General features: G+C 34.9%; 1 protein-coding gene across 1 annotated transcript in view; it reads left to right on the plus strand.

The window, feature by feature from the left end:
- Positions 1-12,496, plus strand: part of Cul3 (cullin 3) — a 200,815-nt gene extending 188,319 nt beyond the window's left edge. Inside the window, exons 12-14 of the mRNA XM_089086847.1 lie at positions 7,781-7,977; positions 10,539-10,677; positions 12,349-12,496. Of these exons, the coding sequence (XP_088942973.1) occupies positions 7,781-7,977; positions 10,539-10,677; positions 12,349-12,480 (468 nt within the window). The 3' untranslated portion in view covers positions 12,481-12,496. The remainder of the gene's footprint in view (positions 1-7,780; positions 7,978-10,538; positions 10,678-12,348) is intronic.
- Positions 12,497-13,495: the final 999 nt, after the last annotated feature.

Here is a 13,495-nt window from a genome sequence, read left to right on the forward strand (position 1 = left end):
TGAGCAAGCAGGTGGAACGGTACTTTAATTTTAGCAGGAGTCAAGTCAAGGATATTTTTTTACAAGGATTGATCTACTCTAGCCAATCACTCCTTATGAACCGTGATCAAACGGGCCACCGCTTGCTGATCGAGAATGGTACTAATAAGCTAATTCCAAATTGATCGCTACAGTTGTGCTCTGTGTGCACAACTGCTTTCATCTCCGTCGGGAGTTGGAAATTCACAAAAAAAGTCATCGATATCTGATGTGGCCAGGGATGCGCTGTGAACAAAAGTAAAGGACTGGGATTTTGGGACTGGAGTCATAGTGTCATGCAGACACCCTCTAAGTATAGTGAAGAAACTGTCATCACCTAAGAGCTGGCAATTGAAGTCCTACAGATAATAATCTTTTCTGACTTGTGTTGTTCAACCAGCCTCCCGAGTCTCAAACAAGCCCTGGTATATCGCCTTTCACGATAATTTATGGGGAGGTACACTGATATTACGATAAAACCGCTGGGGTCAGGGACTCTGATCGCTGCAAAAGAATCGCAAGATTCAATTAATGTGCATTGCAAAGTCTGCAATGATCAAAATCCCCCCACTTGGCCTTCCGATAGAATTATGGTGGATAGCGGGATGAAAAAAATGGTCCTTTCTTGGAAGTCGATCAAGAACGGCTAAATAATCGGATGCTATAAAATGTTCTTGAATGCATGTTATACCATGCTTGGCTGCTTGATCACTTAATAGAGACAGTTTATGAGGAGTACGCCCGTATATATTTCTGCTGTAAAGGGAAATACTTGCATTCATTGTTTACGTTTGTTTGAATTAGCCTCTAATTGTCTCTTATGTAATGGGCATTGCGAACTATAGCATGGATGTTTTCCACCGCAGTTAGCACACTTAATATTACGAGTACATGGGTTGCCTTTTGAATTTTCGTGATCACCAGAGTACCGAGAACATTTCGTAATATTAGAACTGTTTCGTTGCAAATGGTCAAAGTTTTGGCATTTAAAACACCTCGGAAGCACGGCAACATATTTGTCCACCTTGATATAGCAATAACCAAAATAAATACCGTATTTCAGTGCTTTTTCAAGAGCATCTTTGTCTCGCAATGTTAGTTTCTCTGACTTGGTAGTACCATAGTGTTTTGCTTCTTGGATCCCTTCCATAGCAGACTCAATCTCTTCATTTATAGTATCCTCTGGGACAAACTTAGCCACAGCCAGATATTTTGGTTTTTGAACTCTAGCTACAGCCGTAGAGTTTAACTTTATGCCATTAGCTATTGCTTCTGCATCTTTCTCGGTTCTAGCATACAATACCAGCGTACTGATTTTTGTGATTATCTTCTGTACTCTTCCGGAGGCAGCATTGGAGTTGAGAAATTCTTTTTGCTTTTGACAAGGTTTACAAATTTCGGGTGGTACTTCTTTCGCATGAATTGAGATTCACTGGGATTGGGCCACGTTTTTGTTTCGAGACCGGCATTCCATCGGTCTAGCCATGCATTCACTTTTTCCCCACATTCATTCAATTTGCATACTAATGAGGTAAATTCATCCTAAGGTATGGTAGGAGTCTCAGATGGGTCAATGGTAGTGAATTTGAATGGGAAATCACCTTTTGCGTCCAAACCTTTCATAGCATGGATCGCATCTTCAACGAGCAAAGATTTACTAATTGTGTTTCTGTGCTCTTTCAGTATAGTAACTTCATTGACTAACAGTTCTTGCAAAAATATTATGGGTGATCAGTGGCAGATTCCTTGTCACAAATTTCACGGTAGTGCTTACAACTCATCCATGAGGAATATCTTTAAAATTCAGTGAACGCTGAATAAAATTTAATAAAGGGCTATATTGATTTTCACAATTACTCTCACTTAATCAAAGAAGAAGGCTGAAAAGGATTGAATAGCCGTACAGATCACCGGGAGCAAGGGAAGTGTTGAGACCTGCCCACCTGTCCCCTGCAATTTAAGGCTAATTAAAGCCGGCAGGTACATATACGGCGCTTCCGGCAGGTTCTCTCCCCTCTTCTGCTTGCTCCCAAACGATTTACGCGGCGGTATTGACGCATCCTAAGAAAAGATTGAAATTTGCTTTAATTTGACAGGATTCTAGATATTTGGCTAACATTTATAAGATTAACCAGAAGAAAAAATAAATCCTGTATTGGCAACCTCCAATTGGTAACAATGAAATAAAATAATTGTTCCCAGGGAAAATTACCGCTGTCGAAATAACCAAACAAAAGAAAATCCGATTATAAAATCTTCAAATAAGTGTCCACAGGGAAATCACTCACAATGTTTAACAGGGTTTGATTGTTCAAAAATGAGATGTTTAGTCGACACGCTCTAGATCAAAGCTGATCTTGACTGATCAAGACTGATCTTGATCTAGACTATATATGTATAGCGCCAGGGGCAGAGCTTGGCTCAGTGAAGCAAGTTTTAGACATAAAACTGGTGTTTGAAATTTTATTATTTTATTTCGGCGTTGTATGGTGTTGCCGTATAATTATTACTAGCAGTTTGGTGTTAAATTGAAAATACTTGGAAATGGGTCTTGTATTTGGACGGTTTTTTTTTTACAAAGGGTTATCCGCCCTTGAGTGTAGATGATCTCTAGTTGATTTTAGACATTTTAGATAAGCGTAGCTATTGAGCGTAAGATGAGCGATTAATGATCTTCAAAATTTTCTTTCACCAGGTCTAGATCCGATTAACCTGGAAAAAATAAGTGTATTATAAACTACCGGCTTGATCAGTTATTTGATTAGACGTTTTTAACTGAAATTCATGGCTAACTATTGGATGTTTTATAGTTGTAAAAAGGTTTTTTTTACCCTTTGGAATAAGAATGTTGCCTAGTTGAACTAGGAAAGTTATACTTATGTATTTCTAAGGTAACAAAACCAAAAAAAAATGATAAAGAAAAGAAAACGAGACCAGTTAGGCCAGTAAAAGCCAGTGAAAAATAGCAGAAAATTGCAAATATTTCGGTTGAGACCTCCTTCATACTATAGACAAAAGTCCAGAGGACAATATAAAAAAATTTAAATTTTAGTGTTTGTTTTAAGCTGTTTTTTTTTCTATTGTCCTGTGTACTTTATCTGTATTTTTTATCAGTTTATTTTCCACTGGAGATGGTCGAACGGAGGTCTCGACCAAAAGATTTGTATAGTTCTCTTCTATTTTTCACTGGCTGTTATTGTACTCCTTTTCTCTTCTTAGCGATTTTTTTTCGTTTTGTCGTACTTAGCCAATGTGGTCTCATAAATTATTTACTATGGCAACATCTAACAATAACAGTCAGTTTATAGCTATTTATTTCAAATTTTGATAATAGTTATGTTTTTAAATTTTGATGTAATGGAATTTCTCTTTGATTGTATCTAATAGGTTTTTACCATTATAGCCATATTAAAGTTGGAATAATTTTCGTAGAACCAAAAATCTTTCATTGTCTGGAAAATAGTAATGCGATAAATAGTGCGAAAAATAATGTGAAACAATGCAATAAATAATACGAAAATAGTAATGAAGAGTGCAGTGCCGTGAGAAATAATCAAATGACTCACTGCTTGCATTTTATTTGAGTTGAGTAACTCATAATTGTATGCAAATTTGTTAAGTTAGCATTTTTAAATTTTCAAATTTTTATTTCCTGGCTTATTTATTTTTCTTTTTTATGATTATTACTACTAACCCAAATTCATCGTTGCGTTCAGCAACCTAAAGCCAACATTAGCAAACCCTCCCTCTCCATCCTTCCTTCAGATCTCAAGTCTTTTTTCAATCTTTATTTAGGGCGTGTTCTAAAAAGCACTTATCATCAGTAATATTTATTATTTATTATTACTTACTTTCAAAAACTCCCGATGATAAAATAAACTTGGTGAGTTGTTTGTGCTATAAGTTCAAAAAGAACAAAATTTTCACAGTTTTTACCTGTTACGAATATAAAACTGGTTAAATTTATAGCTGTGAACCATTTTAAGATGAATTTAATGTTTAATGTCAATTATAATTAGCTTTTGGAACGGACCTTTAGTTCTTTTATTCCGACGTAATACATTAAATTGTGTTTTTTTTCCAAGACCACACTGCCTTTCTATGATAAACAAATAAACGTTCAAATGGGGATAAGTCCATTTATTAGACATTGAAAACAGATACAAAAGTCTGGATATTTTGACCACATATGCAGCGATCGTCATCAGTGGATATACTAAAGTATTAAAATTTAAACTGACATATTTGTACAGAACAAAATAATTATTTGTGATTCATTCACTAGATTTGTCCGAGAGAGTTCAATAACTGGGTTCATCACAAGTCTTGAGTTGTAAATTTTTTTCTTTAATATTGCATAAATGTAAGTTGAATTTTTAGTGAAGGTGATAAAATCTTCTTCGTCTTCCATATGCACCTTCGACGTAATAATCTATTCAATACTAAATTTTTGTGCAATGCAAATTATGAGCAGTAAAATGGGATATTTTGAAGAAAAAACTGTCAATAGAATAAAATGTGTACCACACGTTTTATGATATGTTTATTAGTTCAACGGTTTTTGTTGTAAGCTATTCAAAAATTATCTCTATATTAATTTATTTTCAATTTTATTGCGATTTTAAATTCAGAACTTATTTTTTTCATCGGATTATTTTGTTTATCGCAAGCGCTATCTTTATAGGAAAAAATCGGCAAGGAATGTTCATTTAAGTAAATGCAAAAAGTCGGGGAAATGGCTGCTTATTAACTTTTTACGTTAATTCGATTACCTTTGACTCTTTAAAAGGGTACTCTAACTTCCAGTTTTGATTTAATAAACCCTTTCCCAAGTTCCTACGACCACGCTTTCTATACGAAGGGTTCATAAGAAGAAAAAAAGAAAACACTCGGAGGCTCCATGTTTCTTTACGTCCTCAGTAGGTGCACTTTAATACAGCTATTTGCACGCTCAGCAATTCCTGGTTTAGACTATTTGGATTTATGCTCGAGTGATACTGCCGTCAAACTTGTCGATTGATGTATGAAGGACGCGAGTTTTTTCGTAATACTTACTACGAAAGTATAAAATTGAAATAACGGAAAATTGGCTTGAAAAGTCTTTATCAACGCTAATTTGTTCCCAAGTAATGTATCGTAGTCAATGTCGCATCCGGGGGAGGAGGGCTTCTGGTTTTGAACCCCCAGATTTTTATCTGACCCGTCAAAAAGTAAATAAGCAAATTTTTGATGCGTTTTGTTAAGACTTTTTGTATCTTCCCCCTCCCTCCCCTCGAAAAAAATTCTGGATACGACCTTGCTACTAATACTATGGTATAATTTCTTTAGCCAGATTCACTATGTAGATAGGAAAGTGCTAGGCGGATATTCCATCTTTTCTACTTTCAAAAAATTTACACCTAAGGTTCATTTTCCTTGTGAAGTTTTTGGTATATTCTAATCTTCTACACTTTAAATGTATCAACGTAATAGGAAATTTTTGCTATTATTTCATAGCTTAAATTCGGTTTCTCGCCATCTACGAAATTAAATGTTCGAAATTTTGTGCGCGGATTATTTTAAATTGAAACCACGATGGAAATGTGTTGAAATCGTTGAAAAAAAGGAGGATTTTACAATTTTTAAAATAAAGAGATCTAAAAAAATTATAATTCCACCTTGCTGAATGGATTTTTCCAAGACTAATGAATTCAATTATATGAATATTTTATCCTTTTGGTAAAAGTCATGGCTGCAGACTTGTCGCAACTCCGCTTGGTTCAGAGAAAATATTTATCTTGAGTTGGAAATTGCTTGAAAGTTAAAAATTATTTAACTCACCATTTTACGCAGTGGGTACACAAATGGTGTTGTAATTATGCACAATTCTTAACATGTGCATAAAGTGAATTAAATAAGGCTCTGGTATTAATCTAATCAAGAAAAGTAGAAGACGGAAAATAGCATGCTAAATAATATTAATCTAAAAGTAATATTTTAGATTTATATTTAACTTATGTTTGTATTTATTATGTTGATATATAATGTTTATTTTTGATTGTAAATATAGTTTATTTTTATTTTATAGTTTATATCTATGTTTATTATAAAATGTTCTGTATTTATAATTTTTCATGTGTAAATATATGTATAAATGTGTAAATAATTGCCATAAGTGCTGCGTTTTCCACGTAGCAAACTTAAAAAAGAGCATTTTCCTTAAACCGAGGAAAATAATTCAGAACAAATAAATTTAAATATGACACAACTTCTTGTGCTTGTAAATTCTAACGGTATACTAACGCGTCCAACTCCCTGTGGATCCTTTGTGAGCTCCCTGTGGTGATATCTGCTTTAATTGAAAACTTTTCCAACACAGGGACGGGATATTTCATCGTCTTTTCAATCAAATTTCATAATCAATCCATAGATTCCTATTGCTCTTGGTTTTCGCTAGTCCTCTGGGAGAATTCGGGCCCTTTGTCTTTGAGACGGTCAGCTGACGCTGAGGTTTTCAAAATGATTTTAAGGTATAAGGTATCAAGCTCCCTTAAGCTATAAAAACCATTTCATCATCATATTCTTCAGGTGAAATTCTATGGCTGGGAATGAACGAAGAAAAATAATCGCTAAATAAAAGTTGTCGAAGTGCTGCCCATCACTCGTCATCGGCCGAAAACCAAGCCAGATCAGAATGCTAAGCGCCTCTAAACAATACCAACATACAACTCAAACTACATAGGGCATTAGAAAAAAAGTAAGAAATAAATAAAGCAAAATTATAAACATAGAGAAAAAAGGAGGAAAAAATAACTGAGAAATTAAAATAATGCATTTTTGAAGATAGCAAACGAGTGAAACTTTTTAGTTTAGTCGGCCAGGGCATTTGAGGCAGCAGAAGTGGCGGTTCGTATCCCTGGAATTTTATTCCGGTGATGAGATTATGTGAAAGTATCTCCATAAGCAATCTAAACATGAAGACGAAGAATGCTGATTGTCTTGACCAAAGTAAATAGAAAATGATCAGACTTTGGCCATTCAACTGGTTGTATTTGGGGATAAAAAGAATAAGTATAAATACGGATATTACCTTGGATACGCAGGCAGTATAGTTAATGTGATAATGTATTGTAAATTCCATCAGCTGCAGCCCGAAAAGCTAAACCCTAGTAGGGATGCTGCAAAAATAACTACAACTAAAACGGTAAAACGGCAATAGATATAATTTAAAAATAACTAAATTAATTCTCAGTTATCTTTCGAGACAAGCCTTAGTGGGGGGGGGGGCGAAAATTGGGAGCGAATTAAGCACAAACCACCTAAAACGTACAAGATATTAAATTTAGTACCCGAGAAAAATGTGACAGTTTTTTCTATTGTTTTTATCTTTTATTTTATGACAGATAAAATAAAAACTATAAAAAAAATATGAAAAGGAAGATAAATGGTGTTGAACAAATTTAAAGCACCTCTTTCGTGCCAAGAATCTCGCAATTCCTGGTATCCCTAGATGGCGTTATTGGCGTTGCCACATTTCTGGTCAGGTCCTTGTACTTATGTGTAGCAACCATGAAACTAGTTTTTATTTGATCTAACAGAATTAGTTTAATTAAGATGATTTGAATACTTAAAGCACCTCATTCGCCCCAAGAATCTTGCAAGTCCTGGTATTCCTAGACGGCGCTATTGGCGTTGTCACATTTCTGGTCAGGTCCCTGTACTTATGTGTTGCAACCATGAAACTAGTTTTTATTTGATCTAACAGAATTAGTTTAATTAAGAGGAATTGAAGACAGAAACTAATATCCCGGAGAAGGATTTGGTAAGAGCTGTACAAGTACTGGCAATGGGGAAACAGCAGCAGCGAGTATTGACTAGGCTTACAAATGATAGAACTGGCACGGGGAAAGAACCGACCAAGGAAATTGAACCCAGCCATCAGTTTAAAGTCAATGATGGCTTCACCTCCAAACTTTATAGGTTTGCATTTGTTATCTTTAGATAATTTAGAATCATTTGATCAAAACAGCTGTCATGAACACTGACAAAATCTAATAAATGTTGCTGGTTTTTTTTTTTACAATGACGGCTGCCCCCCTTAGGGGCGGCCTTGTAATGAACGAACTCTAGTCAATAGTAAACAAAAATTTGAGAACACGTCTTGAGAAAAAAAAAACTTTCAAGATAGGTAGAATCTCGACTCGAAACTGATTCACGATTGGTAACTATTATCTCTGTTAATCTTATTGACAAAAATTTATTGCAGCAACAAATTTATGGATATTCTGAAAACAGCGTGAAACTCCATAGAAATGGTGTCAAATCGATATCAAAAGTGCATCTCCTCAAGCAAGAACGTTGCTCTCATAAATTTGAGTTAATAGTCTAATCACAAGAATACTTTATGATCGTAATTCGACTGGGGTAGTTCAATAAGCATTTATGTGACTTTTTTTTGTTGTAAAACTTAGCTTTACAGTCCATGTCCGTGGACGTGCTACAAAAGGGCTGTTTGATCCATGTGATCCACGACTTTTTATTATAGTTAATCATAACCAGGCAAAAGAAGCTTTACCGGGTGGTTAGCCTGACAAAACCTATACATCCATTGCCATGCATCATTAGAGAGGGAACATTGCCACCTGCCAATGCCCCTCATTACCCCATCTTCAACATGGAAGTGGTACCCCGTAATGAGCTAGGACTCGGCCCAAGTGCCTCCCACCTTGCAAGTTCAATTAATTTTCGGTTACTATTGGGTGTCATTCGTTCTTTACTAGGTTGCAGCTATTGCTGCAACCATGATAAAATTGAAAAAGTTGAAAGCAGAGCAAATACTGAATATCCAACTTGCCTTCACCTCACTTACGTACATGGACTTGTTATTATTGTATAGTGGACGGTTTGTAAAATTCCCTTTTTTCCTACTATTTTGAAAAACTGGCAGCTCCTGAGTAAAACACAAAAAGACGAATTGTACAAAAAGTGTAAGCAAATACTAAAAACATCAGAGATGTTTTTCTTCTCTTTTTTAGGGGAGTGGGCATGGGTTAAAATAAGACACCTCCCCCTTCTCATCCTGCATGTATACGAACTTGGTCGTTCCCTAGTAAATAAAAATAAAAAGACAATCAATTTTTTGAATTTCTAATTGCAATAGTTTTGTAGGTAATTCTGACTTATGTGAAAATTATTTTTTTAGCAGTTTGAAGTGAATACGAATTCATATTTATTAGATAATTGGCTTTTCGTTTGTTTAGAATTTCAGCAAAACGAGAAAATCTATTGGATTAACCCGAAAATAGAATATAGGAGACTTAGCATGGCTGATAAAAGTAGATGAATCCCTTTTACTTCAGATTTTGTTTCTCGGTATTCAAAAAGTTGACTAATTTGAATGGTGTCCACATGTTCTTCATGTATGTCTATCACTTGATAATAAAATGATGTTATTTTCTCAAGTTTTCCTCTATTGGATATAATTGTCAATGTTCCTGTACGTTGTGCGATAATTAAGCCAGGTAAAAATTGTAAATCACCTACGTTCTAATGGACCGTCAGACCACTGAACGAATTAAACGTGCAAACATGGTCATACAAAATCATCTTTAGAAGCACCCACATTTCCGAGCCATATTTGACCAATATCCTTGCCGTGCCGTTATATGACTTGTATTCTTGTTCTTATACCCTTTGTTCAGCCCTTAAAAGCACCTATGTATTGGCTAATCTAGTTTTTACGTTTCCACTGTATTCACCATCCTTACTAATAATGCTACATGGCAAGGTACCTGATACACTGGGATGAGGGTGCTATCATATCATTGGGGGCTATCAACTTCTTGTTATGCATCATCCTGTCTTCATCCTTATTTAATGATAATATAGAGAACTAAGAAAACTCAGCCTCTTAGCATTAAATTTTATGTCTATTCTCGCACTCTTAACCCTAACAACCTCCAAAAATCCTTTTATTTCGTCAAAATTCTTATCTGGGTTACTTAAATCCCTTGTGTAAACTAAGTCTAGAGAAGTTTCAACTTCTTTTTTAATAGAATGTTCTTAATTATTAGTTTTGTTTTTTTTTTATGATAAATACAAAATTATCACACATTAGCTGCACAAAAATTAAATTTTTGATCCTAGATAAATGACTAATAAAATTACCGACTCTCCTGAGTCTATTGACATTAAAAGTGAGCTACCAAAGAGATTTTGTACAAAGTTAGACCACTAAATATTCTAATTCTATTGCTTTTCCACAATATTAAATTATAATTTATCACCCTTATGAATGGACGGCTTCTCTGGTAATAGTTCAAAATTTTCAAAAATATGTACCTTTAGTTTACCTTTGTTTGATAAGTAGTTATTTTTTAGAACTCTAAATAGTTGACGGTGATTTTCTTTATAGAAATTAGCCCTATTTGGTATTTGGTAACCGCTTTATTTTCTACTCGGTGCCCACTTCTACTTATTCAATTTTGTTTTACTCTTTCTTCTTCTTCTGCTACTTCCTCTTCTAACTAATTTTTTCTTAGGGTGAAAATTCAGCAAGTGGCAGCGCGTGGGGAATCGGAGCCAGAGCGCAAAGAAACAAGACAGAAAGTTGATGAAGACCGTAAACATGAAGTAGAAGCGGCCATTGTCAGAATCATGAAATCAAGAAAAGTGCTTCAAGTAAGACATCCCCTATTACTGAAATCTGTAAGGAGAGGCCCGTCTCCCTAGTTTATGAGATTTCTATGTCTTTGCCTGTGTCTTAGTACACTTTAAAGATTAAAAAGTTGTTTAATGTTAAAACTAAAAGAGCTATTAAGAGAGCCATAGAAATTTTTTACTTTATAATACTAAGAAATCTGTTGTACAGTTTATGGTCGTTAGTTATTCTCCAGACATGGCTGTATCCAGGGGGGGGGGCTACGGGTTTTTATCTATATATAAAAGACTGTTAATTTTTGTTTTAAATGTATTATTATCTAGTGTCACAAATAAAGTAAGTTTTCTTTAATTAAGTGATAGTGGCAACTCTGCCTGGGCCTGTGTGAATCTCTAAAATATATAATAAAAATGCTTCCAGCCTGATCTTTAACGTTTTAGCTTTTAAGTTTGCTTTTTAAGACCATCCTAGCTGAGTGTTTTGTGCGCTAGGTTCGGAATCCTTTGTCCGAGGGGTGGTGGTTGATTCCTGGCGTTGCCGGTTATTTGGTTTAGGATGGGGGTCAGTGACGTGACTTTGTAAGCTCAGCCAGAGTCGAACAAACTCTAAATATGTACCCTGAAAAATCTGGGGAAGGTAAGCAGGGAGGGTGTGCAACAGCATAGGATGGCTGGCTCCCCATCCCCCCATTGCACTTCCTGACTGAAGGGCCTCGAAATGGAGATCAGCACCGCCGGTTTGGTCTTCAAGAGTCTAGTGCCGTATCCTTCACCTTCTTTTCACCTTTCATTTTTTTCAGTCAGTTGAACTGAAGATGTATAGATCATATTATTTTCAAAGGAATTCAGCTTTGAATTACCGTAACTTTGCAGTGTTAGAAGCCTTCCCACCCCTCGAAAACATGCAGCATAAAATGTACCTTTGTGTCTATTTGTGTGCTTTTTTTGAATAATTTACTGATTTCCGAGATTTTAACCAAACTGGCAACTCTAATAAACATTAAAAAAAAAAACTAAAAAATTTCTTTTGAAAGTCTATTGAATTTTTACATACTTGGATACATCACGAAAAGTAATTTGGGTGAAACTTGGGTGAAAAACGGAAAAAAAGGTAAATATATATATGGCACCAAACAACTGAATAGGATGCAGTTTTTTGTTGAAGGTGTAGTTGTCTTTGAAAATTAACATATCGTTACTGTTGGAAATTTTACGGACTGAATGCGGTGTCAGATTCGACCATGTAGTTTACGGCTAAATTTTAATAGTGGCTCAACTTGGCAACACTGACGAAAATGTGGTAATTTCCAAAACATTTCGTAATTTTGAAATAAAAAACAGAGAAACCTTAGTTATTGTAGTTTACAGGTAGGAATATAAGATGGGTCTAAGAGGCAAGAAATGCTTTTACTTTGATGTCTTCACTGCGTTAAGGTTGTTTTTCCTTTAGGATCAAAGGGGAAACCATGATGATTGTAACCTTCAATCACTGATCCGTCAGGTTTGGTAAACCAATTCACTGCTTTACGCTTGTTTTTCGTTTAGGATCAAAGGGGAATCCATGATGATAGTAACCTTCAATCACTGATCCGTTAGGTTTGGTCAACCAATTTTTTAGCCAAATTGGTTCTTGCTTCCTTTTGTTATGTTGTTTAATGTCAGACACGCTATTTAAATTTTTTTCTTTTATAGCATAACAACCTAATCACAGAGGTTACTGGAATGCTTCAGTCTCGCTTTATGCCATCACCACAGGCCATTAAGAAAAGGATTGAGAATCTGATTGACCGTGAATACTTGAAAAGAACTGAAGGAGATCGGTAGGTTTTAATTTCATTTCGCTCAAAATCGAATGACGCACAATCAGTAGCGCATTATCTTTCTTGGCTAAGGGTGGTTTTCACAGAACTCATGAAACAAGGTTTTAAAAAAGTGATCTGACCAGTGTTGCTGACGCTTTGAAATAAACTACTGGTTTTCTGACTAAAATTGTACCACAACAGATTAATTTGCACGATTTGAACAGCAGGTTAAAATTTGTCATAATATGAAGAACTTTTTCGATAAACAAAAGCTTAAATAGATATCCGAGTCGGAATGGAGCAAGTAGAACCAAAACTCATCGAATATTTTGTATTCTACCAAACAATCTCCAAATATACGAAATTGTATCTGAACCTCTAAATAGCACCAAAAACGATACAATTGTACCGCGTTGGCAACGATGGATCTAAGAAACACCGTGCTTATAGTTCAAAAAATTGAGGATTCTAGTATAGATATTTTGCGCTTTAGTCGCAGAATAAAGAAAAAAATTTAAGACGCTGGTATGGGGATTATAATAGAATATTATTTAATAGGTAATTCAGCTTCTTACTGGGAAAAATATTATTTCTTGCAGTCTGTTTATAATGATTATATGGTAGATGGATAAAAATAGAATGCATAAATGTTTAGTTGAATTAACAATTATTATATGGATATTTTTACGTTTTTATGGTTTTTATAAATTTGTGTCACTTTTGACTTGGCAAATCCCTCTCAAGATGTGCTTAAATTGATTAAATTTAAAAAAAGTGATGTATTTTAGTTTATTTTCAGTGGTCTGGTAAGCAGTTCCAAGCAAATTGAGATTGATTAATATCGATTCTACAACTCTCTGTATTTAGAATAGTTATATCTGCTTTTGGAAATAAACTAGATAGCTTTAGTCGGCGCTAGGACTACATCTTTGGAGGTTTGTCTTCTGAAAGTTGGACCTAGGCTATAGGTAGTGGAAAAGTTAATACTTGTCTAAACTAACTTCTTTTACCCACATCTGAAAACTGGTTTCCTTCAC

This window comes from Artemia sp. Qi Xiang Cuo, chromosome 3, assembly GCF_049724085.1.
Source record: "Artemia sp. Qi Xiang Cuo chromosome 3, ASM4972408v1, whole genome shotgun sequence".
Classification (NCBI taxonomy): domain Eukaryota; kingdom Metazoa; phylum Arthropoda; class Branchiopoda; order Anostraca; family Artemiidae; genus Artemia; species Artemia sp. Qi Xiang Cuo.